The sequence below is a fragment of the Panthera tigris genome, chromosome D3 (genome assembly GCF_018350195.1).
Source record: "Panthera tigris isolate Pti1 chromosome D3, P.tigris_Pti1_mat1.1, whole genome shotgun sequence".
Lineage (NCBI taxonomy): Eukaryota > Metazoa > Chordata > Mammalia > Carnivora > Felidae > Panthera > Panthera tigris.
The window spans coordinates 17711800-17736901 of NC_056671.1; the positions used below are offsets into that span (position 1 = coordinate 17711800).

The 25102-nt window shown below is 53.2% G+C and overlaps 1 protein-coding gene across 2 annotated transcripts in view; it reads right to left on the reverse strand.

Annotated features, from left to right (window-relative positions):
• The window catches only part of SSH1 (slingshot protein phosphatase 1), a 58999-nt gene extending 34652 nt beyond the window's left edge, over positions 1–24347 (reverse strand). Inside the window, exons 1-2 of one of the 2 annotated variants that reach the window (XM_042961591.1) lie at positions 24224–24347; positions 19690–19730 (exon numbers count right to left, since the gene is read on the reverse strand). In XM_042961591.1, coding sequence (XP_042817525.1) covers positions 19690–19730; positions 24224–24292 — 110 coding nt within the window. In that variant the 5' untranslated portion in view covers positions 24293–24347. Of the gene's footprint in view, positions 1–19689; positions 19731–24223 lie in introns of those variants that run through there. The other variant, XM_042961592.1, reaches the window with a different exon arrangement.
• Positions 24348–25102: the final 755 nt, after the last annotated feature.

Genomic DNA, 25102 nt, shown 5'->3' on the forward strand with positions numbered 1-25102 from the left:
TGAAATCGACAGGCTGAGGGACTCCTGTTTCTGTCACATCGCCACCCATTCACCCAACGGTGACCCGTGGGCAGCCGCCACAGTCAGTCCGTGTGGTCACAGCGTCTTACATTCTGAAAATTCTTCAGTCACGCTAACTGCTGCCTGAGGAGGCAAACAGAGGGCTGAGGGGGGAGCATCCAGGTAGAGGGAACCCCGTGTGCACACACGGGCGTTGCTCAGAGAACCGCAGGCCCGGTGCCCAGGGCAGGGCTGCAGAGGTAAAGCAGGACCAGGTCCCCAAGGGCCTGGCACGGGACCCCGAAACCCGAAACCTGCCCGCAGGAGCCAGCGGGCTCTGTGTGTTTAGCACTTCTTTTGGCCCGTGAAATAAATTAAGGACACGAATAGCCACACTGCAGGGCAGAAGGGGATAAGCGTCCAAAGACAGGGGTCCTGCTGGTGTTCGAAGAGGGGAGAGGGGAGCCCCTAACTGGTGCTTTGGAACACTCCTGGGGAGGCCTTGTCTGGAAGCTTCCCCTGGCTCCCAGAGGATAAATTAATCGTCATGAGAGAATTAAGTGGGACACACACAATTATGCTGCAGTGGAGGAAACTACGGCCTGCCCAGGGGCATGACATCTTTACGAGTTGGGACTAGACCCCAAGCCCACAGTCGTAAGTCCTGTGGTGCCCGTGGTCGCCCGCCAGTTCTGAGTGAGAATCAGAGCCATTACCCTAATATCACCTCTGCCCTGGCGGCTTTGGTTCCGCTAAAGCACACATCACAGAGGTCAAGATCTGGTCCGTAGCAATTCTTCCCAGCAGGTGAAAGCTTTGTGCGAAGGAAACGGACAGAAGGTATAATTCAGTGAAATGGGGTCCAGGAGGAGACTCAGGGCCAGAGCTCTCCTACCGGGCCTGGGGGCAAGCAGAAGGCCAAGGGGGGCCACTGCAATCACCCTGCCTGCTGCCACCCACCATCGCCCGGCTGTGGGGTGGGACACAGTGCCCGGTCCTTGTGGGCTGAATGGGAATCCGGACAAGGAGCTCTGCGGGCAGCACAGCCCCGCCGGTCGAGAAGCGGCTTTCAGCGCAGGCTTCTTATCAATAGTATTGTCATTGGCTGAGCGCCACCACGTGTGCGTGGCTCCCAGAGCTCTGCAGGGCACGTGTCACCTTTTTCAAACGACGAGTGAAGGTAGCCAGACAAACTCCTCAAGTACAGCCTCCGGGGACAATCTCATTTTTAACCAACCCCCTTAGTGATGCTGGGGCACGTGGGGGTTAAAGAACAGAAAATGCACTGGTCTGGCGATCCATATTTCAGGGTTCTAATTCCTGTTCTACTGTATGTTTGTTCTGCTGGTCACTTACAGGGCTCTGTTCATTCATTCAAATGGCCAAATATTCGCAGACTGAGGAGTACGACGTAAAGCCAAGCCTGCCCTAATGTCGATAAAGGCAGAGATAACACTCCTTTTTAAGGAGGTGTTTGTGTGGGTGGTCCGGGTGTGTGCTAAGCCACTCGGAACAACTCCTTGAAAAACAGAAATAGGAGGGATAGAAACCCCACATCACAGCCATATTATGCTACTGTCCCTGGTTTCCAACTCTGGCTACACATCTGAACAACCTACAGAACTTCCAAAACACAGTCATGCCCGGGTCCAGCCTCAGTCGATTCTCACTCGAAATGTCTGCCGTTAAGTCCAGGCATCTGCTTTTCAAAAAAGTTCCGGGACAGGGGGCGCCTGGGTGGCTCAGTGGATTGAGCGTCTGACTTGGGCTTGGGTCACGATCTCACAGTTCATGGGCTCAAGCCCTGCATCGGGTTCTCTGTTGTCAGCGTGCAGCCTGCTCTGGATCCTCTGTCCCTCTCTCTCTGCCTCTCCCCTGCTTGCTTGTGTGCATGCACTCTCTCTCTCCTTTTCCAAAATAAATATAGACATTTTCAAAAAATTAAAAAATAAAATAAAATAAAATAAATTAAAAGTTCCAGGAGTACTTCTGATGCAGAGTCAGAACCCTGGACTTTAACAGTAACAGAAAACACAGAGAAGAGGGCCTTCCCACACAGGATTGCTAATAGTACCTTACACACTGCAGGTACATGATAAATGTTTTCTGCTGGTAAAAAATAACACAAATAAAAATGCATGGTCCTCTCAGGAGAGTAACATGACTCAGTGCCATGAGGGGAGGTCACGCCAGGTCAAAGAAAAGAATACCCTCCTTGGAAGCAGCCAAACAAGTGACAAAGAAATGCACGTGCCCGTCTTCTACCAAATACGTTCAGTGACAGCGTCCTGGCTTTCGAAAGGCGGCCCCGCGTCACGATATGAAATAACAATTAACAGAAAGACCAGCCCTGTGATCAGCTCTGCTGTGGACAAAGCATTCTGACTAACGTCAGTCACTTGACCTTCAAGAAACTCTTCGAGGGAGACCAGGCAGGCATTCTGACACTCCTCTTCCAGACGAGAACACAGAAGGTTACTTAACTGGTAGGATTTTAGTATTTCCGACGCTACATCTTGCACAAAATCAGAGAATCAGAGCCTAAAACATAGGCTCTGGAAAGAGTCCCACATTGATCGAACTGGCTGAAATGAAATGAACTACTTGGACATGGATATCAACCCTCAGCTCTGTATGGTGATGGCTGAGCGGACTGTGGTTTGTCTAGCGGACGTGATGACAATTCTAGAAAAAGAAAAAAAAGGAATGAATGTAAAGTTGTCACCACAGAAAAGGTGGGTGCCAACGAACAACTCCCAAGAGGAGTTTCCGTTAATTCCATTTCGATGAACGAGTATTTGCTGTGCCTGGGCAGTGCTAAATCCTGGGAATCCAGAAATGAAAGAGACACGGTTCCTGCCTCCGAGCGACATTACATTCCAGGGGGTCAGACAGACACAGGACAGTCACTGCAACGTGATGCAGCGGGTTCCACAGTAGAGGGATGTATAGGGTCCTGTGTGTGCATACACATACGCACACATGGATGTACGTGGCAGGAGGGACCCCCAGCCCAGCCTGGGGGGTTCAAGGACATCTCCCTGGAGGAAACGAGACCAGGTTGGGCCTCGTAGAATCGGTAAACACGGAAAAGAGGAGCAGGCAGCAGGAGAGTAGGAAGATTACGTTATACATGCCCCATAACGAACAGAAGAAGATTTGGTCTCTGTTGTAAAAGGCCCTACTGTGAATTCATAAATGTCTATTCTGGTTTATAGGTCAGTTCCTTGTAAGTTTGGTTTGCATAAGTTGGTTTCGCAGAACTTGACCATCCCCGAGCATACTAATAAATTCAAGCTTCAGAAATTGCGAAGTTAAGAACCAAACATTGGGCCTAAAATTGAGCCATCAACCTGTCAATGAGTTCTCGGTACCTGAATGCTTATGGGTAAGCCCATGGCACTCAATGTGTGTTATTTTAAATAAATAAATGATACCTTCGACCTGAATGGTGCTCTACAGTTTTCAGAAAGGCGGCCCTGCGTCACGAGATGAAATTAACAATTAACAGAAAAGACAGAGCAGCCCTGTGATCAGCCGTGCTGTGGACAAAGCATTCTGACTAATGTCAGTCACTTGACCTTCATGAAACTCTTCGAGGGAGACCAGGCAGGCATTCTTACACTCCTTTTCCAGACGAGAACACAGAAGGTTACCTAACTGGCAAGAAACCCTTGCCCCTCCATTTTTTCACTTAATTCTTAAAATTTAAATCTTCTGATGGAAGAATCAAGACAGAGAAGAGGAATGACTTGTCTGTGGCCACACGTCGAAGAAGGGGCAGAACCGAGCCGAGAGGCTCCAAGTTCGGCACCCTCCCCGCAGGACGCCTGCCTCAGAGGGCAGGGGTGTCCGACCTGCGGCACCGGAAGCGGTGGGCAAAGCTGGACGGACACAGATCTGCCTAAAAACCTCTGCTGGCGGTGGTCCGGACGGACAGAGACCCTCTTCCCGGCAAAGCCAAGCGTATGAAGACGGAAGGATGGAAAACTTACTACCCGCTCTTCCCCCATTTTGAACTCATGTTTGAAGGTCACCCCGAAGTTGTGCCGAGGCCTTGTTGTTTTCCCTTTGCGCTCCGCACGCAGCTTGGCAGGGCCTCGGCCCCAAACAGCATTCTTCGGTGGCTCACCTGCCACACGTACCCGCGAGAGCTCCGAAACCGCTCTCCTCCACAGAATGCTGAGGACAGGGAAATTCCAGCTCGGGGGCGGTCTACTGAGGGAATGGGGTCATGGGCAAGAGGTGCCGGCAGGGCCCAGGACAAACGTCTCTGCTGCCGAGGCCTGTATTGTTTGGCTGGAAGGCGTGGGCTTTTCTCAGAGAGAAGGAATGTCCGAAAGCATTTCAGGCAGCAAGAGACATTCTCTGAGGCCAGCTACACAGCTCTCCTTCATGTCAACGGGTAGGAGCGAGCGGCTCCTGCCAGCAACAGACCAGCAAGTTCGCAAAAGCAGGATTATTTCCCCCCGCGACCCCTCCCCTTCTCCAGTGTAAGAAAGACTGCAAATGATGCGCCTGGAGTTGGCTCTACAGACCTCAGGACGGGTCCCTCACGGCCCCCCGAGAGCCCTCAGGCCCCGCCCGTGGAAGCTCGAGCTGGTGCTATCTTCCCCTGTACATCTGGGATACCGGGACCTAAGCCCCCTTAGGAGGGCAGAAGATACAAAGGCTGCATTGTGCTGGAAATGCAGTGGCAGCAAAGACAACCTAGCCAGCCAGAAATAACAGGCACCCGGAGGAAATGTTTTTGAAACAACGCAAAAATTCCAAGGACAGATTATCTCAACTGTCCCAGGTCCTTTGCCCTTTCTTTTCGGTATGCAGTCCTGTCCCACGTTCATGGGTTGCTGGGTCCCAACCCTTCTGGAGGTCCCTTCTTCCCCAGTTCCTCAGTTACCACTGCAGTTCTGGCCCCCTGCGTCCCCGCCGAGCCACACAACATCCACTGGGGCCCCACTGCACGCCTGACTCTACGCTAGGTACTCCGAATGTCCCTGCAAGAGAACGGACGTGCTCTCTACCCGCACGAGGCCACCAGCCGTAGGCACCTACTGAACACTTGAAGCGTGGGGAGGTTGACTGACGTACTGAGGTTTGCCATTTTATTAATTCCAATTGAATTCAAGTTTAATCAGCCACATGTGGCTGGTGGCTTTGCTGGAGGGCAGCACAGCTCCAGAAGCTCTCCATCTACTGGGAATCAGGGCAGGGACCTCTGGCTTCTAATCCACTGCACAGATCCCAACCACAGCTCTTATTATGTCATTCCCGGCTCCAGAACTTTCAGTGATGTGACATTATCTGTAGAGTCCCCAACAGGCTGGTGCTAGCTTTCTATGGTAGGCAGAGTTAGCGATTACATGTTGCTAACCTCAGCTTCATTCATCGGACGCTCTTTGACCTCGAGGAGCTCATAAACAAGTAGGAAAAGGGTTTATAATAAAAACCTTCTTTGTATTACCTCGTACACGATTTCTCCCACACTCCACACATTCTCTGTTTTCTCTCTATGCGGTCTTCCTCGTCTACCCTGGCCTCTGTTCGCGGCCCTCTCGCTCTCCTGTCTGCCTCCCTACCTCGTGCCCACTTGCTAGCATCCACACCTTCTCCAGGAAGCCCTCCTTCGCTGCCCCCGGCTGCGAAAAGCCCCGGCTCTTCCCTTTCAACATCTTATGGCACCTTCTCTCTTCATGCAGGTGAGGAAGCTGAGGCTTAGAGGCTAAGTCACTCATGCGAGGTCATATGCTTCGAAAGTGATAGGGGGCACCTGGGTGGCTCAGTTGGTTAAGTGTCCGACTTCGGCTCAGGTCATGATCTCACGGCTTAGGAGTTCGAGCCCCGCGTTGGGCTCTGTGCTGACCGCTCAGAGCCTGGAGCCTGCTTCGGATTCTGTGTCTCTCTCTCGCTCTGCCCCTCCCCTGCTCATGCTCTGTCTCTCTCAAGAATAAATAAAACATTAAAAAGAAAAAAAGAAAGTGATAGGAACCTAAGACCCCTGGTTTCCAAACTGTGTTCCCAGACATACTTACTACTAACTTATGGTGAAGTTACCCTCACGCCAGAGTTTTTGAACTTCACAATGGGACTTGAGGACCAGAGCACACATAATTTTCTAAAGCTCCTTCCTTGCCTGACATACAGTAAATTCTAAGTAAATACTCATAAACAAACTCACAGAGCTGACTTCCTGTTCAGTCTCAAACCACTGCATGACTTACTCACCTCAGTAACCTCTAAGCAGCTGGAACATGGGGTGTTTACAACCCATAGGACGAACTGGACACATAAGACTCACCACATAAATGCCACAAGTGGAGATACCGTCACCTGGCGGTCAGGTCCTCTTGGCCCCCAAATGTACCGAACAATACAGCCACCAGGTTCTCCACATCACCCTGAGGGTCTTGACAGCCAGGACTGTGACTTGTCCATCTCTGGGTCCCTGAGGGCCCAAAAGGCAGTGTGCACTCAATGAATGCAACGCCAATAACGAACACCTCCGCTGAGTGTGGTGTTAAGCAATTTACACATATTAACTAACCTGATCCTCAGCGTCTGTGAGGGAAACGGAGGCTCAGAGAGGCTGAGTGGCTTGCCCACGTTCACGTGGCCAAGAAGTGGAGGAACCAGGACAGGAAACCAGGGAATAGGACTCTGAGCCTCTACTGACCTGACACCTCGGGAAAACAGCATCAAGAATGCTGACCTCGGGGCGCCTGGGTGGCTCAGTCGGTTGAGCGTCCGACTTCGGCTCAGGTCATGATCTCACGGTCCGTGAGTTCGAGCCCTGCGTTGGCCTCTGTGCTGACAGCTCAGAGCCTGGAGCCTGCTTCGGATTCTGTGTCTCTCTCTCTCTCCGACCCTCCCCTGTTCATGCTTGGTCTCTCTCTGTCTCAAAAATAAATAAAACATTAAAAAAAATTAAAAAAAAAAAAAAAAGAATGCTGACCTCTCTGAGTGGAGGAGGGGGTGAGGTGAGCAGGGCTAGGAAGGTGTCTATGCAGGCAAGAGGTGGCTGCAGAGACGGGAGGCTGGTTACGGCCAGGGACACCGATCAGACAAGCAAATGCGCTCGGGACAATTTCTCGCAGTCGGAGAAGGGAATCATAAATACGGAGAGGGAAAAAACCGGAATGAACCCTGAGGTGTTGGATCAGAGTGGAAGGTATCAGTCTGAACTCATGGTTCTCAACATTATTTAGATGGATAGGAAAAGAGATGCAGGTGTGTGTGCACGCGCGCGTGTGTGTGTGTGCATGTGTGCACACCCTTACTCGCATGCCCTAATTCTGCCCACTGAGAGGGCCTGAGGAGGGCAACACCCACACAGTAAGAGGCACATAAATTCCATTCGCCACTAAACAGAACCGGGGCTCCTTGGAGAAATGGCTGATTCCGGATATGGGGTACAGAAAGTAAAAGATGAGGCCCGAAAAAGAGCAAGGCAGTGCTGAAGGATGGCGGGGACATGTCAAGGGTCACGGGAGCCAGCATGGATGTGACCCCAGTGGCCAAGTCAGGCATAATCTGAACTTTGAAGTCAGCAATACAACCAATGGATTGTAAACCGCGGAATGAAACAAACATGAGTCCGTACAGATAGAAATAGACAAGTTGATGGGGGATGGGATTAGCATAATTTCCAAGTACCGCCTAAGAAACACCACCCAAATCTAATCTCCGGGAAACACCACGCAAACCTAAACTGAGGGACACTCTACAAGATGATGAGCCCGTCCCCTTCCAAAGTGTCCCGGTCATGAGAGTCAAAGACGGAGGAAATGTCCTAGAATGAAGGAGTCTCAGACAGGACAGCTACAAGCAACGTGCAATCATGAACTGGGCCCTTCTATTACCAAGGAGCTTATTGAGTCAAATGGCAGACCTTGAATGGGGTCTGGAGGACCAGACGGCGGTAATGTATCAGTATCAGGGTCAAGGGTCAAGGGTCTGGTCTGTAGAGGGTCCCTGCCTGCATTCAAAGGGTGATGGGCTTCAGGCTGGCAACTTTACTCTCAAACGGTTCAGGAAAAAGTTCTTTGTGCTGTCTTTGCTGTAAGTTTTATAAACTTCCCTGTAAGTTTTATATCGTTTCAAAATCTAAAACTTATTTCAAAAATTTCCACTTATTTGGGTGTGGGGAACATATTACTTGTAGTTATTCTTTACAGACAGGTGATAAAAGCACTTTTTTTTTGTTTATTTTGAGAGGGAGAGAATGAAAGCAGGGGAGAGGGAGGGTAAGAAAAAGAGAGGGAGAGAACTCCAAGCATGTTCCACGCTGTCAGCACAGAGTCCCACGAGGGGCTCGAACCCACGAACCGTGAGATCATGACCCGAGCCAAAACCGAGAGTGGATGCTCCACCGCCTCAGCCCGATAAAAGCTTTTAAGACCACTTTATCAGTCATTTTGCCACCGGCACACTTCACGGCCTTCCTCTTTCATCTTTTGGAGGCTTTTCTACCCTCACGGACGCAGATCTCCGCCTGCCGTGGGATCTTTTTCCCTCCCTGCATTTTCCGGGACGGAGGCAGCCTTGCTTCGGACGCAAGGCAGTGGAGAATGATGGGAAACTCCGCCCTTCCAGTTCCTCCTGGTCTATGTGTGCCCAGAGTTTGAGGGCCTCGTGCACACACAGCCCTGACCCATGTAAAACCTAATTTTAGCGTTTTCCTGCTTGAGACCACACTTCTGAAACAGCGGGAGGCCAACCTGCCCATGCGAGCCTTCCATTGTGAAAGGCACATGGAGTCAGGATGCTGCCGGCCTGCAGGATGTGACTCAGCATCCTGTTTTCAATGTTTGGAACCAAGCGCTGCCGCTGACCTCACCTCTCCAGACCACAAATACCCAGGTTAATTGGTGGGATGGGCCCACAGCATCAGCTCCCTCTGTGGGCCTCAGGGCCAAACCTAAGACCACCTGCTTATCCGCCCACCACATTGGGTCTGGCAGAAGAATTCTTCAGAGAGGAACCGACCTGGTGGTATGTTGAGGAATACCATGAATCAAGCAAACCATCTTGTTTCTCTCTTTGCTCTGACTACTAGGAAGCTCAACGTCAGATCCGTAGCCACACTCTGGTAACCGTACCAACATCATGCCATGCATTCCACATCCACATCTCCTGGCTTCACCTTCTTTTCCCCCACTGTCTCTATATCCCACTTGCCTCACTAATTTTAAATTATACTGTTTTCTATGAATTTTATTACATGGTGTTTCAAATCCCCTTTGGACAGAGCTATGGTAGACATAGCATACACACATTGCCTCTGGAGGTAAGGGTTGTTTTGTTTTTTGTTTTTTGTTTTTAGCAAGACTCCCCAGCATTTAGCACAGAGGCTAATATATAGATGCTAAATATATATTGCTTGAGATGACAAATAAAGCAAATAACTCAAAAACTGTCTCTGTTACCAGGTTGCCTCGCAAGAGATACTCCTCCCTCCCACCCTACAAGGTGGGGTCTGGAAAGGGGTGCTAGGGCCTTAGACAGCAGGCTCCTTAGGGATCCCTCTTGCCGTGTGGTTCAGCGGCCTCAACCCCAGACTTAAAGAGCCACTCCCAAACTGCCACCTGCAACAGACCAGGCACAGAACAGGCAGGGCCTGGACATCTAGGAAACGACAAGTGATATCCAGAGGCGGCAGCCGGCCTGGCTGTCTCCAAACCACATCCCTCCCTTGTGGGAATTTCAACTGGACCCAGATTTGGGGAAACACACCACGAGAACTCTTGCCAAGTATGGGCCAAGCCTTGACTGGGACTTACTTCTGCCAGGGCACGGGGGCCCCCAGCAGGGAGAGCATCAGACATTTCCTAATACCAAACAACCATGTTCTTTAAAACAAAGTCTTTTTAAAAATAACTTCAAAAGTAGCCGAAAGGATAGATGGATGGAAGGAAAGAAGGAAGGAAGGAAGGAAGGAAGGAAGGAAGGAAGGAAGGAAGGAAGGAAGAGAAAGAAAGAAAGAACGAAAGAAAGAGAAAGAAAGAAAGATCTGTAAAAATAAGGGCACACCAGACAGGATGCTTCCCAGATAGGTCTGGTACAAGGTTCAGCGGAACTTAGAAGGGAAACAGGCCAAGTGTTGACTGTTTCTCCTCTCAGATTCCACTTGGTTGACCTTTTGGTCTTTTGTGGTGAAACTGGGCATCAGTGGAGGGGAAGAAGGTCAGGACAGCAGCTGGAGGGGCTGGTACTCACTACCATCAATGAAAATAGCAGCTAAAGAAACAACAACAGAAAACAGCTCCCATGTGTCCGTCAGTATCTGCAAGGACTCCCCCCACCCCCCCACACACACGCGGTACAAGACTCTCCCTAGGCCTCTCGAGGGCCCTGAGAGTGAGGAGGACTTTTCCTCGGTTTCGGGGAGGGCAGGCAGCTGGGTGGCAGGGCCCGTCCCCTGATCCAAAGGCCCTGGGGGACCTCTGCAATCTACATGGCAGCCTGCCATCTCCCGGGGATTCTGGGAGGGCAGCGAGGCTGGCCAGCTGGCTTCCCCATCGGCACACCATCTTGGCCGCCGTGGGAGTTGTCACAGTACCGACCCCATCTCGAAGTGGGACTCACAGACACGCCCCCACCCCAGCCCAATTACTGCCATGCCTTGAAAATGGCTCCTTCTGACTCTGATTAATCCTATTTTGATTAATTCTGTTTTCTTACTACAGCCTTCCTTGAAGCAGAACGACTTGTTTTGGATGTTCTCCTAGTCTTAGGAATTTTCTAATAAGTTGTTCAAATCCAGAGGTCTGTCTACGGCACGACGTACGGGCCAAAGGCGGGTTCTGGAGGCGGGAGTCCTTTCCTTCCAGCCCGCTCGTGACGGCCAAGTGTGGCTCGCCCAGGGCTCTGCTGAGGAGCGGGTGGGTCCAAGCAAAGGGCCTACTTTCTCCCAGAGGCCACGCCGATGTTCTCCATCTCAGGGTCAACCATGACCCTGACGCGGCTAGGCGCTCCACAAATACATGACCTTGCCCTCAGTGCCGGAATAAAGGAGAAAGCGGGCAGTCTGTTACAAGTCTAGAGCAAACGATTAGAAGTACGGAGCACCACGGGACTAGGCCGTACTCTAATCTTGTCTCATCACTTTACCAAGGAGTAAGTGGGGGCCCAGAGAGGTTTAGTGACCTGCCTAAGGTTGCACAGCAGACGACACATCTCAGGACAGAACCCAGGTTTTCTGACTCCCTCTCAACAGCCGTGTTCCACTTACCGTAAGGGTGGCTGCCAACACCAGCGTCCGCCACGAAGGAAGAGCTGGCTTGAGCACTCGCAGTGTGCGCACGCGCTCCCGGGTGCGCTCGGCGTGTGGGAAGAATGAGACCAGGGCCCTGTGGCATTCTTTTGAAGTCTAAGTACTGGTGTTTCGAAAGTTTAATGAAACCTCCTAGGCTCTGAGCAAAATTCATTTTAAGTTAACCTTAATAGTAAGTTTAATTAACTTCCAGCAGAATCAAATTACCTCTTTTCCTCTGTCCTCGTTTGTCCCCTCTCGAGGATGAGTTTTCTTTCTTTTTTTTTTTTTTTAATGTTTACTTATTTGAGAGAGGGAGAGAGTGAGCATGAGCAGGGAAGGGGAGAGGGGGAGAGGGAGAGGGAGAGGGGGAGGGGGGGGGGGAGAGAGGGAGAGAGAGAGAGAGAGAGAGAGAGAGAGAGAGAATCCCAAGCAGGCTCCACACTGTCAGCACAGAGCCCAACACAGGGCTCGAATTCACGAACCGTGAGATCATGACCGAGCTGAAATCAAAAGTCGGACGCTTAACCTCCTGAGCCCCCCAGGCGCCCCTCTAGGATGAGTTTTCTAACAGCAACAAAAATTTAACACGTACTGAAGGGCAAATTCTGATTTGAAAATCAAATGTGCCGACACACCAGGAGTAACACCTGAGTTAATCTAAAGGAAGAGCAGGACAGTATAATGGTCACAGGATTTTAAGTTCGTGTACCCCAGTGTTTAAAACTGGGGGTCAGTGGGAAGCTACCAACTATTAAGCCGGGGGTGGGGTCGGGGGAGGACAGGAAAGGCTGTGCTCAACACAAAACTGCCTGTCTCCTGTGAGGGACCCGGCGGAGCAGAAAGGGACACGGGATTCTGAGTCACAGAGACCCGCATTCAAACCCTGGTCCCGGACTCCCACCTGCCTTTTCCGAGCGCCGTTTCCTGGTTTCCTAAAGCGGGGCAGCAGCCGCCCCGGAGGCTGTGGCGACAACAGCACAGGGTTCCAAACCCAGAGCCTGCACCTGCCGGCACCCACTAAACAGAAGCTGGGACTGGTATTCCCCCGGTGCTCTGCCCATCGACTGCCTGGTGACCGCCTGGGAAGGGGATTAGGTCACAGTTCTCACTCTCAGTGCAGCTCAGGGGGACCTGCGACTTGCGAAATAAAGCACACAGCTCATGGTGAGACCGCTAAGGTCCAAGTGGGAAGAAGGGCTACAAAGCCATGGTTCCTCCGGGGAGTGGGGGGGCCTCCTTCCTCTCTGCCTCCTGGTGAGAGATCCAAACCACGGGCAGGAGGGCCCGTAGAGATGGCTCCTGAACTTGGGGGTGGAGGACAGGTTTTGAAGGCAGAGAGACAGGGAGCCTGAGAGAGACTCTACCACTTTGTACCGCGTGAAATTAGGCCAGTTAATGTCTCCAAAGCTCTCCCTCCAAACGGGAGACCAAAATGGCGCCTTCCTTACAGGATGTTCGCGAAGATTAAATGACATACTGCACAAAAGGCGACTCGTGGAGTGGAGCACGTGTGAAGGTTCGCTTCACCTCCGTCCCTGCTTCCTTTTTTCTCCTCAGCACTTGCTAACACGCTGGCAACGTGCTAGTTTAGCTTACTTCCTGCCTCGTCTGCCCCAACAGAGCGTCGGCCGTGAGGGCAGGGATGGGTCTCGTTCGCTGCTGTATTCCCAGCTCCTCGAACAGGGGTTGGTGCATAGTAGGTGCCCAATAAATATCTGTTGAATGAATGGCTCGTAAGCAGACAGGGTAGGACAGAGGGGTACTGAGACTGTATCTAACAGTGCCTGCGTTGCCAAACTGCAGGGGGAAATGGCAGGAAAAATCTCTCTGTCCTCAGTATCCTGTGTGTCACCGAGGAGCACTTTGAGTTCCTCCATGTGAAAAAGAACGCAGGAAAGTCAATTTACGAGACTTCGATGGCCCATCTGGCACGCGCCAGGCGCCGTGAGGGTCGAACCCAGGAAGGAAGGCCTTGTCGTGTTGTTCAAGGCCCTGGGCTCAGGTGGGCCTCGCGCTTGGTTAGCTCTGCTCCCACCATCTTGAAATTCTTAACCGTTTTTTAACAAAGGCCTCCACAATTTTCATTCTGTACCGGGATCCACAAATTACGTAGCCGGCTCTGCCAGTGGGGGAACATATATGTACTTAAGTAAACACACGACCAAGCAAGTCTCAAGTCCCAAGTCCCGAGGAAGTAGAAAGGAGAGAAAAACGCAAGTGGGGAGGAAAAGGAAGGGCCATGAATCTCTTCCTACAGAAGCTGGCCCCTGAAGGAGAGACAGGCAGGGGGCATTTGCACAGTGTCTACGATGGTGAAGAGGTTCGTGGTGTTATGACATTTAATTCTGACGACAATCCTACAAGCTGTGGACGATCTGGCCCGCTGCCTAGTGAACTGACAGATGACAGAGGTGGGAACCAAACCCAGGCCTGTCCCCTACAGCCAAAGCTCATGGACAGAGATGCAAGGGTCAGTGCAGTGGTGTTTCAGAGGACGATCATCAAAGTGGAAGTGAATCCAAGAGGTGCCAAGCCTGAAAGCGTGAACAAGCGTGTGGGTGCTGACAGGAAAGGAGGTGGCACTCACTGGCGTGGCAGTCGAAGCCTGCGGGCTCACTGGTGCTCCTGGCCCCTTCCCTCGAGGACCGAACGTCCCTCAGTCGGCATCACCTTGACATAATGCACCCGCAGGCCGAGACCAGTGGGCAGAATTCTGAGATGGCCAAGATCCCAGCCCCTGATGCAGGTGCCCTGGGTGAGCCCCCATCCTGAGCGTGGCACGACCAGGTAACAGGAGGAGACAGCTGCTCCCGTAATTAGGTTACAATCTACGGCCAAGGTGACGGGGTGGCCACTCCTCTGACTGCATTCCTTTCCAAGATTCCATAGCGGCCAATTCTCTTCGTCGGCCTCGAAGAAGCGAGCCACGGTGACCTTAGCTGCAAGAACAGGAATTCTGCCAAGGACCACATAAGCTTGGACGAGGACTCATACCTCTGAGGAGACCCCTGGCCCTGGCCGACACCCTGACTACCGCACGTGAGACGCCACGCAGAGGACCCAGCTAAAGCACGTCCAGGCTCCTGACCCTGGTAACTGCGAGATGAGAACTGGGAATGGTTTTGGACTGCCAGGTGTGGGGCAGCTTGTTACACAGCAACTGTGAACTGATACAGCAACCTGCTGCAGAGCCAGGGTGCGGGGCATACTTGACGCCTCTTGGCAGGACTTAACCGGACGGACTATCAACAATAAAGTCCAGGCCAAGAAACGGTGGAGAAAGAGAAGAACCCCAAAGGGTGAACACGCATAAAAGACAGGGTGCTGAATGGAGCCGGGGAAGCACGGTCTGCAGAGCGAGGCCACGGCCACCCCCGGATGCTGTGGGCAGGGGGAGGGAAGGTACAACCCTACTCCGGATGGTTATAAGGAGAGTGGGGTCCTCTGGGGAGCTCCGGGTCAAGATCCAACGGGGAAGAAAGCACGCAGGGAAAAGCAGGGGCGCGGGGAGTCTGCAGTTTGCCACGGACACCAGGTAAGACAGAGAAAACGAAGTCCCACTGCCTTGGCCCGAACGTCTGCTTGGGCAGGCAAGAAAACAAAACGAAAAGGACTCCAATGAACACTTTCATACGCTTGGCTTAGAAACGCTGCATGGAAACAACAACAACAAAAAAACATTCACTCCCGATCCACCCTCTGGAGACAACACAACCATATTCTCTCCCTGGGGCCCTGCCTGGCACACAAGCGCTTACGGCTCATGCCAGACTGAGGCAGCTCCCAGGACGGCGAGGGAGCCAGGAGCCGCCGCCAGCAAAGCCATCTGCTCACCAATTCCCACAGTCTGAGCGGCACGGCTTCCAGAAGGGTACTGCTGGAGGCCGGCGGCAGCCTGCACACGCGGAGGGCAGGGGAAAGGACGCAGGGAACTGGGTCTGGGTTGCTCTGCACCAGTCAGCTTCGTTCTGGGCCCGGGGTGAGCCGCTCCTGAGATGTTTCCCGGGAGGCCTTCAGAGAAACTGTCTGAATCACGACACGGATTCTGCAGCAGGTGACTTCCTATTTGCATCTCATGGGGACTCAGCCAGGTCACAGGGCATCCACGGCGGCGGCCCTCTGAGGGGCCCCGCGTGAACACAGTGGACACCACACCCGCAGGAAGTCAAGCCCTCTCAGTCTGGGCTGTGAACTAACACTGACACGAACAACAGCTCACGAGGACCAAACGTAGTGATGGTTCTTCACGCCCGTCACGAGCTGGGCTCTGCCTGAGGAGCCCCGCACCTGCTACTCCACAACCCTGGAAGGTCGCAGCTGTATGTGTTTTACGGATGGAACGAGAGACCCACAAAGGTGTCTTAAAGGTGCGGAGGTAAAGGAGCTCGGCTACCAGGGCAGGAGCCAGGGTCTGAACCTCCGTCTGCCTGACTCCAGACCCCACGCTGTCCCCTCTGCGCCTCGCTCCTGCTCATACAGGTGAGCGATCTACCGCAGGGTCAAAACAGAGCGCACATATTTAAACTGTTGAAATGTCACGCACAGGCTGAGAACTAAGGCCCTGTCCCTAAGGCAAGCGCCACCTAGGCGGGGGACGAGACAAAAGCACACACACCTGCGAGGCAGGGCGGGTGTGGCACCTGCCAGAGTGGGGCAAGCCACACACATTGGGGGTGGGAGCACGGAGCCCGCCGTGAGGACTGTGGCCAACCGGAACTGGCTTCAAGAAGCAGCACGGCCAGGGAGCGGGACAGAGACACAGCATGTGCGAGTGGGGGGTGGGAGCAGGGGCAGCAGTGGAGGGTGAGCGTGGAAGGCAGCAAAGGTGGGACCAGAGCAAGGAGCCCAGGCCAGGGGCGCTTCGAGATAGTGTCCATCTGACGGTGGGGACGAAAGCCCGAGGGAGGAGGGATGGAGGGGACGACGGTCTGACACAGAGCAGGGGAGGTGTCAGGACCTGAATGATGGTGCCACCAGGGCAAACTGGGGAAGAGGACCAGCTGAGACACAGAAGACCCATCGATGCCATTCAGCCATTTCCTGGTCACGGGTGAGCCGAAGAGAAGTCCATGGATGACCCGAAAGATGAAAACTTTTATACGCTTTTTTTTTTTTTTTTTTTAGTTTATTTATTCACTTTTGAGAGAGAGAGAGAGAGAGAGCGCACGCGCAGGGGAGGGGCAGAGAGAGAGAGGGAGACACAGAATCCGAAGCAGGTTCCAGGCTCTGCACTGTCAGCGCAGAGCCCGACGCGGGGCTCGAACTCACGAACCGTGAGTCAGATGCTCAGGCAACTGAGCCACCCAGGCGCCCCAAAGATGAGAACTTTCGATTAAAGGTAGACAGAGGGGAGGGGAGAGAGGAATATCCCGCTGTCCCCAGTTTTTCTGCCTGCCGGCAACCCTTCAAAACCAACCTGAAGCACAGAGAAATCCCCGCCCCCCCCCCCCCCCCCCCCCCCCCCCCGCCCCGGCCCAGACGAGCAAACACAACTGACTATTCCATTAATTCTTCTAGAAGCCTGAGGAGCAAAGGCTTGAAAATGCAAATGAACACATGGATGTCAATGGGTTTCCGTCAAAGCTTAAAGCAGGCCACCACAGCTTCTCCTGTCTGCTACAAGGGTTAGAAAGCAGGATGGAGGGGCGCCTGGGTGGCTCAGGTTAAGCGTCTGACTTTGGCTCAGGTCATGATCTCAGAGTTCGTGGGTTTGAGACCCGCATCGGGCTCTGTGCTGACAGCTCAGAGCCTGGAGCCTGCTTTGGATTCTGTGTCTCCTTCTCTCTCTGCCCCTCTCCTGCTTGTACTCTCCCCCAACCTGCCTCTCAAAAATAAATAAATAAACATTTAGGGGCGCCTGGGTGGCTCAGTCGGTTGAGCATCCGACTTCAGCTCAGGTCATGATCTCATGGTTCGGGAGTTTGAGCCCCGTGTTGGGCTCTGTGCTGACAGCTTAGAGCTTGGAGCCCGCTTAACAGATTCTGTGTCTCCCTCTCTCTCTGCTCCTCCCCAACTCATGCTCTGTCTTTCTCTGTCTCTCAAAGATGAATAAATGTTAAAAAAAAAAAATTAAAAAAGAAAGCAGGATGGAAGGGCGCCTAGGCAGCTCAGTTGGTTTAAGCGTCCGACTCTTGATCTCGGCTCAGGTCACGATCTCACGGTTGGTGGGATCGAGCCCCGCGTCAGGCTCTGTGCTGAGAGCGCAGAGCCTGCTTGGCATTCTCTATCCCCCTCTCTCTGTGCCTCTTCCCCACTCACACTCTTTCTCTTGAAATAAATAAATAAACAGTGGAAAAAAAAAAAAGCCAACAGGATGGAGTCGTTGGCCTGAAAATGGGGAGTGAGGCCAAGGTGGGGGAAGAGCGACTGAGAAGGGAACCCGGGAGGACAAGCTCAGAGCCCAGGTCCCCGGCTCCAGGCGAGGGTCCCCCAGGGCTCACAAGGGTGGGTGGCAGGGACGGCTGGTAACAGCGGTGAGGGATTCCCGCGGGCAGCAGACATCCAGGAGGCACCGCCCCAAGTTAGCGGGGCTCCCCGGTCCCGGCCCTGGCAATGCCTCCAACCAGCTGGTGGCAGGCAGGCTCCCTCACCTGGACATCTGACTCCTGGACAGCTGACTCCAGCAAACCGCGACACCGGTCTCCGGAAAGACGGCGTCCTATGGTCAACCCAGGTGTTGGAGGCCACAGAGGCCTCGCTTCAAATACAGTACCTGCCGCGTGCAACCCTGGACCTCAGGCTCCTCCCCTGTAAACTGGGAAAACCCTCCCAGGGCCGGGGAGAGGATTAAGCACGGCAATGTGCAGAGCGGACTTCCCTTCCCTTTGCGAGGTCCGCTCCAGCTCCAAACCGTGCACGGAAAGGGGCCTTTTACTGGCCCCCAGGGCACAAGCATCTTCAGATCACCGCTGTTTGTGAGTTCTTATGAAGTGAAAGAATTCACGACACTATGCCGTCTGCTAACTAAAGGCGATTTGGAAAAAAAACCCAAAACGAAACAGTAGTTCTTCGTCCCCAAAGACAATCTAAGTGAGAGAGCTAAATACTTTGTCCAGGGCAAGAGCCCCGAAAGAAAGGGGAGGGCTCAGGGGTGGAAGACGTTCCGGCTCCAGGTAAGCGCTGCAGGGAGGCTGGGGCAGGAGAGGTGGCGGCACAGGCTTCCGGGCTGCTGGTCTGGCCCCTCGGCCTGCACTTCCTCCCCCAGACAGCCTCCCAAGAGCCACTTGCACTTCTTCCCCTCTTCGCCTCCGCCTAAGAGAGCCGAGCACGACGAGTCTGATCCACAACACGGCCCGTTACTGCCCCCAGTTGGGAGTCTGGCTGATTCCAGCCTTGGAGCCCTGACCTCGACCCTGAGCAACCGAATGCCCCGAACACCCCGAGTGACAGAGCAAATCTGTCATCGTCCCCCAGGGGAACGTTAAAGTGAGGGCCCAGCCACTGAAACAAGACATCTCTGGGTTTTGTAGGCTACTGCTTCCCTCCACGTACAATCTTTGGAAATAACGCACGCCACATTAAAAGTGTTTTCTTGCCTTTCGCTCAAAGACACACAACCTTCAGAGACAGGTTAAAAGCATGTTTTTACCACTTCTGTATGTGAGCTTAACCAGAATATCCTGCTCTCCGTAATGAATGGTGGACCCCAGTTTCTGAACACGTATTCCCTTTTCCAATTAGTTTTCCTCCTCCTAAGATGAAGCAGACATTTTTTTTTTTTTAAAGACTAATATCCTTGGAACTCTATGTACTTTTTTAGACTCTGAGAGTCAGAGTTTAAGACTGGCACCTTAGCCTAGAATGAATGATATGATAAGAACACATTACAGAAGGGAGTGCTACATCTTCCGTAAACAGAACACCCAAAAGGCGGCCTTGCTTTTTGGCAAAGAAAAATAAAAATGCTTTTGGGGTCTACCAGGGAATACAGCAGCTGGGGGCCACAGCTTGAGGAAGTCTTTAAAAAGAGTGTACTGAAAGATTTCTCACAAGCACAAAAAAACCCACCTTGAATTAAACTCAGGGGGTAGGATGCCCGTTTCAAATCAGCAATGTGCTTACCTCAGAAGAACACCTTATCAAAAGCAGGATGGAAAAGTGAGAACATTACCATGACTAGTTTTTTCAAAGGCAGAGGTAAAATCTAGAAGGAAGTTATCTAGAGACGTGCATAACGGTAAAGCAGGAGGGGTAGTGGGATTCTGGCCACGATTTTCCTTCTTTTCTAAACGACGACGTTATTAAAGCTGTTTATAGTTAAACATCTATACAAAAGTTCAAGCACTACCTTTGCGACGTGCTTTGGGCATAATTGTTAAAGCTCTACTGAAAAAAGCTGGTGTGTTCTTTTTCAAGGGTTCTCTCTTTTGGCAAGGGACGAGAGTATTCAGCCTGCTTGGAAGAAAGACTTAGGAATGAAAATTAAGTCCGCTTACCTGAGGTTTACCTTTCGATCTTCATCGCTGCCAGCCTCCAGCTACAGAGAAAGAAAGAGAACGTCACATCACAGACACCACTGGGCAATGAGCCGCGGACACGAGTCTCACATTTTCTGCTCTGATGTCTGAAAAAGATACAGGTGTCCAGGACACCTGGCTCTTTCTACACGGTCGCACCCTTTCCTTGGCAACCCCGCTCCGCTGTCCCTCTGAGTAACTTCCATGGAGGAATTTTCAGGCTTCCCAATGGTTACCCACATTCCTAACACCCCGTCGTGCATGGATTCCTGTTGACTGGACTATTCCTACCTGGCGTCGTTCAACACACTCTTCTCAACTTTCCAAGCTTGTTTTGGATCTCACCCTGTTTTTTGAGGGGAGGGGGGGCTATGTTTTAAGAGCATCTATTTCCTCCTTCAACCCAGGCCATAGCTGAGTGATCAACACCATTTTAAGCCCCAACACATGGGTTAAAAAAAAAAAAAAAAAAGGTAAAACCATTCCAGGCAAGTCTTTCATGACGGAAGGTGGCCAGGAGCAGCCTGTCTGTCTGTGGGTCTCAAAAGCTCTTGGTGGTTCTCAAAAAGGCTTCAATGTTGAATATAAAACTTTCTAGGCTATCGGTTTATTTATATAAACAAGAGAAATGGACATTTGATATTTTCTAAAAGTTTAAAGGCCAGGGGGGTTAGAATCTGAAAGCAATTAGGACTTACGCCCCGATTGACATTTTCCCCCTTCTTGCCTTCAAGGAGAAAACTGAAATAAGAAAACGACCGCCCCCGCCCCCCCCCAACAACTCTGCACCCCCGGAACCCGCGGACTAGGAAAGAGAAACCTGGAAAGCAGTGATGCCCCGGGAGAGATGCAAGGCTGAACGAGGACAGAGACCAGGCAGAAGACAGCAGTGATGGGAAAAGAGTACGGAGCTCACGAGAGGAAGGGGGCCTGAGTGGCAAGGGACACAGAGCAGAGGTGGTGGTTCCAACAAAGGAGGAGAAATACACCAGAGAGTCCCGGAGTCCCTAAACTGTATTAAGATCCTGTATGTCCGAGGCGGACACTCGTGGCCAGTTCTCACGCTCCCTATGCCACAGAGAAGTGGAAAACTCAGGCAAGCCTTCACTGACCACAGGGCCAGGAGCTTCCGTCCCAGAGCCAAGCGTAAATAACTCACACACCACGACCACAAACTTAGAAGAGGATGTTGGGTCTAACCCGGTGGTCCTCAACCGGGGACAATTTTTCTCAATTGTCCGGGCAATATCTGGACACCGGGCAATATCTGGAGCCTTTTTTGAGTGGATGCTCCTGGCATCTAGTGGGCGGAGGACCGGGTGACGCGAAACGTGCCACGATGCACAAGACATCGAATTTTCTGGCCCCAACGTCAGCAGTGCCAAGGTTGAGAAACCCTGATCCGACGTCCCCACCCCCCCCCCCAAAGAAAAAGAGACTGGAGATCTGCCCATAAATATTAGTCACCTTGAACGCTTGTCAAAAATAACAATGTTACAACCCATTCTTGAAAGTTATTGATTTATCCGCTGTTGTGCTTTCTGCTTGTTCTCACAGAGGAACGAGATAAGACTGACAGTAAAAATGACATAAATGAGATAACTGAAGATGGGGGGAGGGGGGGAAATTAAGAGAGGAGAACCGCTTTGCCGGTCAGGCTGAGTTCCCCGTTCCCACACCGAACGGGCTGAGTCAGGAAACGGCCGCTCGGGGAGTCTCTGACTCAGAGGAGGAGTCGCATTTTGAGCAGTAAGGAAGTGATTTAGGGGTATAGACCTCAAAGCCACTTCATTCTCGGTCGTTCTCTGGGATTCCCAGGAGTGAAATGAAGGCGAGGTAAGGTCAGTTATTCCAGAGAAGAAAGCTGTAGGATGTGCCCAGAACACACGTTAAGAGGGAAGCCAGCCCTTTTGCAGGAGCTGAGGCCGAAGGAACGTCAGAGCAGGGGCCCAGCCGGCCTGGACCCGCGTCTCCTGACTCCACGCGCACGCGCCTACTCTCTCCGTATCGTCTCTTGCTTCTTCGCGCCTCACTCCATCTGGGAGAAAGCCTCGCCTTCCAGGGAACATCCCAACCTCGGCTAGTTCACTGGGCAATTAATGGTGCTGCTCTACTAACGGTAAATAAAAGGCGGTTGAGTTTCAGTCTCACGTTTACCGGGTCATTGGCGCTTGGTAAAAATAACGCTCTGCGGAACAGTTTTAAATGTGTCTCGTGGAGAGGACCCCAATGTCCCACAACACGTGATTCACCCATGCAGTGGAATATTATCTGGCAATAAAAAGGAGTGTAGTATTGACCCATGCCGCAACATGGTTGAACCTTGCGGACGTTACGCTAAGTGACAAGAGTCCAGACACAAAAGGTCACCTTATTGTAGGATTCTACTCATGCAAAATGTCCAGAACGGGTGAATCTACGGGGACAACACAAGTAATCAGTGGAAACCTAGAATCTGGGGAGAGCAGGGTAAGGGCGGGGAGAGGGGGGCCACAGGTGATGGCTACGGGGGGTGAGGGTTCTTTTTGGGAGTGATGAAAATTTCTGGCACTTACACAGTGGTGATGGTCGTGCAACCCTGTCAATATACTAAAAGGCGCTAAAGTGGTCTGAAATTGTACAGTCTGAAATGGTGAATGGATGATATGTGAATTGTATCTCAGCTAAAAGATAATAACATAAAATTTAAAAACCGTGTCTCAGGGGCACCTGGGTGGCTCAGTCAGTTAAGTGTCCGACTCTCGACTGAGGCTCACGTCATGATCTCAAGATTCACGAGTCTCAGCCCCGTGCTGGGCTCTGGGCTAACAGCACGGAGCCTGCTTGGGATTCTCTTTCTCCCTCTCTCTCTCAAAATAAGTAAGTAAACTTAAAAAAAAATTTTTTTTTAGACAAACAAAAAACTGTGTCTCAGACAGGAAGAGGTCAGGAATCGAAACCAAGACTGAGGCTGAGAGGCCTTCTGCGTAATCCCTTACTGAAGCCGAACCCTTCCCTCACCTCATAGTTTTGAGAACATGAGATTAAGTGCTTCGAAGTACTCTGGGAACTGCAAGACGGCATGAATCGGAATGATGGAGGAGAACAGATGTCTGTGTGGGGAGGAGAGAAGTTACTGCTGCCTGAATTCTCAGTGGCAGGCAATTGGCCACCCATGTTCTTTTCCCTGCGATCGACTTGCAGAATCCTGTCTGCAGACAAGGGAACTCATGAACGGCCTCTCCTGGAGAAGAGGGGGCTATGCATAGGGGTTCGGTCTTGCCCCCTCTCTGAAAATGTTCGCACTGTTCCTGGTGAAACAGGCTGAAGAGCTACCCTCAAACTGGTTCCTCTTCTCTCCTGGTCTCTCGCGAACACACACAAACCTTTCCGTGTTATCAATTTCCTCTACAGAGAAGGGGCTGGATTCGCTCAGCTGCTGGGGAGGCCACTTCCTGGGCCTGCAGGGCTCCTCCAGACTTCTCTCCCTTCTCTAAACAGTCCCCAAACTCCTCCTCCAGCCGCTCTATCTTTAGGCCAACACTCGGCCTGTGCCACGGATAGGAGTGTAGACCAGAGGCCACAGTTCTCCGAGAGAAAGTGGGACAGCAGGGGACAAGAGGGTCAGCCCTGCAGCTGCCGGAGGCCCCAGGCTCAGAGGACCCATTCCCCAATCTACTCCAGGACAAGAAGGAGCCGGCCAACACAGGCCTGGTGGCACAGGGACACACAGAACCCCGCAGGGTGCCTCGGTGCACTCTCAGCCCCCAGAATGCACCGTGCAGCTACAGGAACCCCGGAATCGGCCCCAGCCACACAGCCAGATACACACAAACATGCAGTCCCGAAGGACATTTCAAAAAGGAAAAAATCCAGACTCAGCCACACACAAAGACAAGACACCCAGTCACACAAGTGCCCTGAGCTCACTCGGTCACTGACACACAGTGACACGGGCCCCGGGGAGACAGACCTCCAGGGGCGTGCAGTCGGGGAAACAATCTCAAACATTCCCAGGGGCACCTCCCCCCACCCTCCCCGGGGGGCCTCTGTCACAGCATCAGGCGGGTGCAGTTTCCCAGCAGACCGGCCACCGTCACACACAGTCTCCCATACACAGCCAGGATCGCAGGGCAGGGGCCTAGAACAGCCACAGGGCCACGAATCTCAGAACCAGCATCTCCCAAAGTCGCCAACTAGGAGTCCCAGTCGCACACCCAGTCTGCCACACTGTCACCCCCAGACGGGGATCAGTCACACACACACACACAGTCTCACGCACGGCCACCCCCAGACAGAGGTCACACCCGCACCTACAGTCTCCCTGAAAGTCACCCCCAAACAGAGGTCACGGCTCCACACACAGACGGGGTGACACTCTCGGTCTCCCGCACAGTAACCCGAGGCCGGCTGCCCAGACACGGTCGCACCGCGGGGTCTCCGCAGGGCCCGGGCGCCCTCCGCCCCGCACTCGCGGCCCAGGCCTGGAGCAGCGGCTGCTCGGCCGGGCCGGGGTCGCGGGCCCGGGGCTCACCTCGCTGTTGCTGGCCGAGGAGGAGGCGGCGCTGGGCGTGGGCGAGCGCTGCAGGGTCACCAGGGCCATGGCTGCGGCGCGGCGCACGGGCGCCGCCGAGGCCTCCGGCTAGAGCCGCCGCTGCCGCCGCCGCCGCCGCCCGGGCCGGGCCCGGGGCGCTAGAGCAGCCGCGCGCGGGCGGCCGGGCCGAGCCGGGCCGGGCCGCCCCTCCCCCTCGGCGTCCACCGCCCCCGCCACCCGCCTCCCGCCTCCCGCCTCCCGCGCCGGCGCGCGCCGGGCCCGGAGCGCTGCGGCGGGGAGGGGGGGAAGGCGGGGCGCGGGGCGGCGCGCGTGCGCGTGCGCGGCACGGGAGCCCGGAGCGGCCGCTGGAGGCCCCGGCAGCCTCCCCCGCGCGCCCGGCACGCACGCCCCCGCCCGCGCGCCCGGCCCTCGGGTCTGGGGACCAGGGCCGCGCGCTTCCGCGGGCACGTCCGCCCCAGGGGGCTCGCCCGCTGAGCAGGCGGGAAAGCGAGGCCCCGCGACTGCGCAGGAGGGGAAGCGCAGGGACCGGGAGATAGAAACCCTCGGCAGTCTGCAGAAATTCATTCGTTCCTTCATTCATTCGTTTGTGAAATATTGGGCACCTGCTAAGTGGCAGGCATGGAATATTCAACAGTGCGCAAGTCAGATCGGGCCTGTCCTCAGGTCTTTTACAGGAGTGAATCAAATGACTAGGCACATTTATAAATTATCTTGCTAATATTTTTATATGAATTCTTTCTGTGTCCATAAACCCAGCCAACTCCTTGGGAAGTCAGGGAAGGCTTCTCTGAGAAAGGGACATTTGCTCTGAGGCCTGACAGGAGAGCAGGATTAACGGGGGAAGGGCGGGGGAGACAG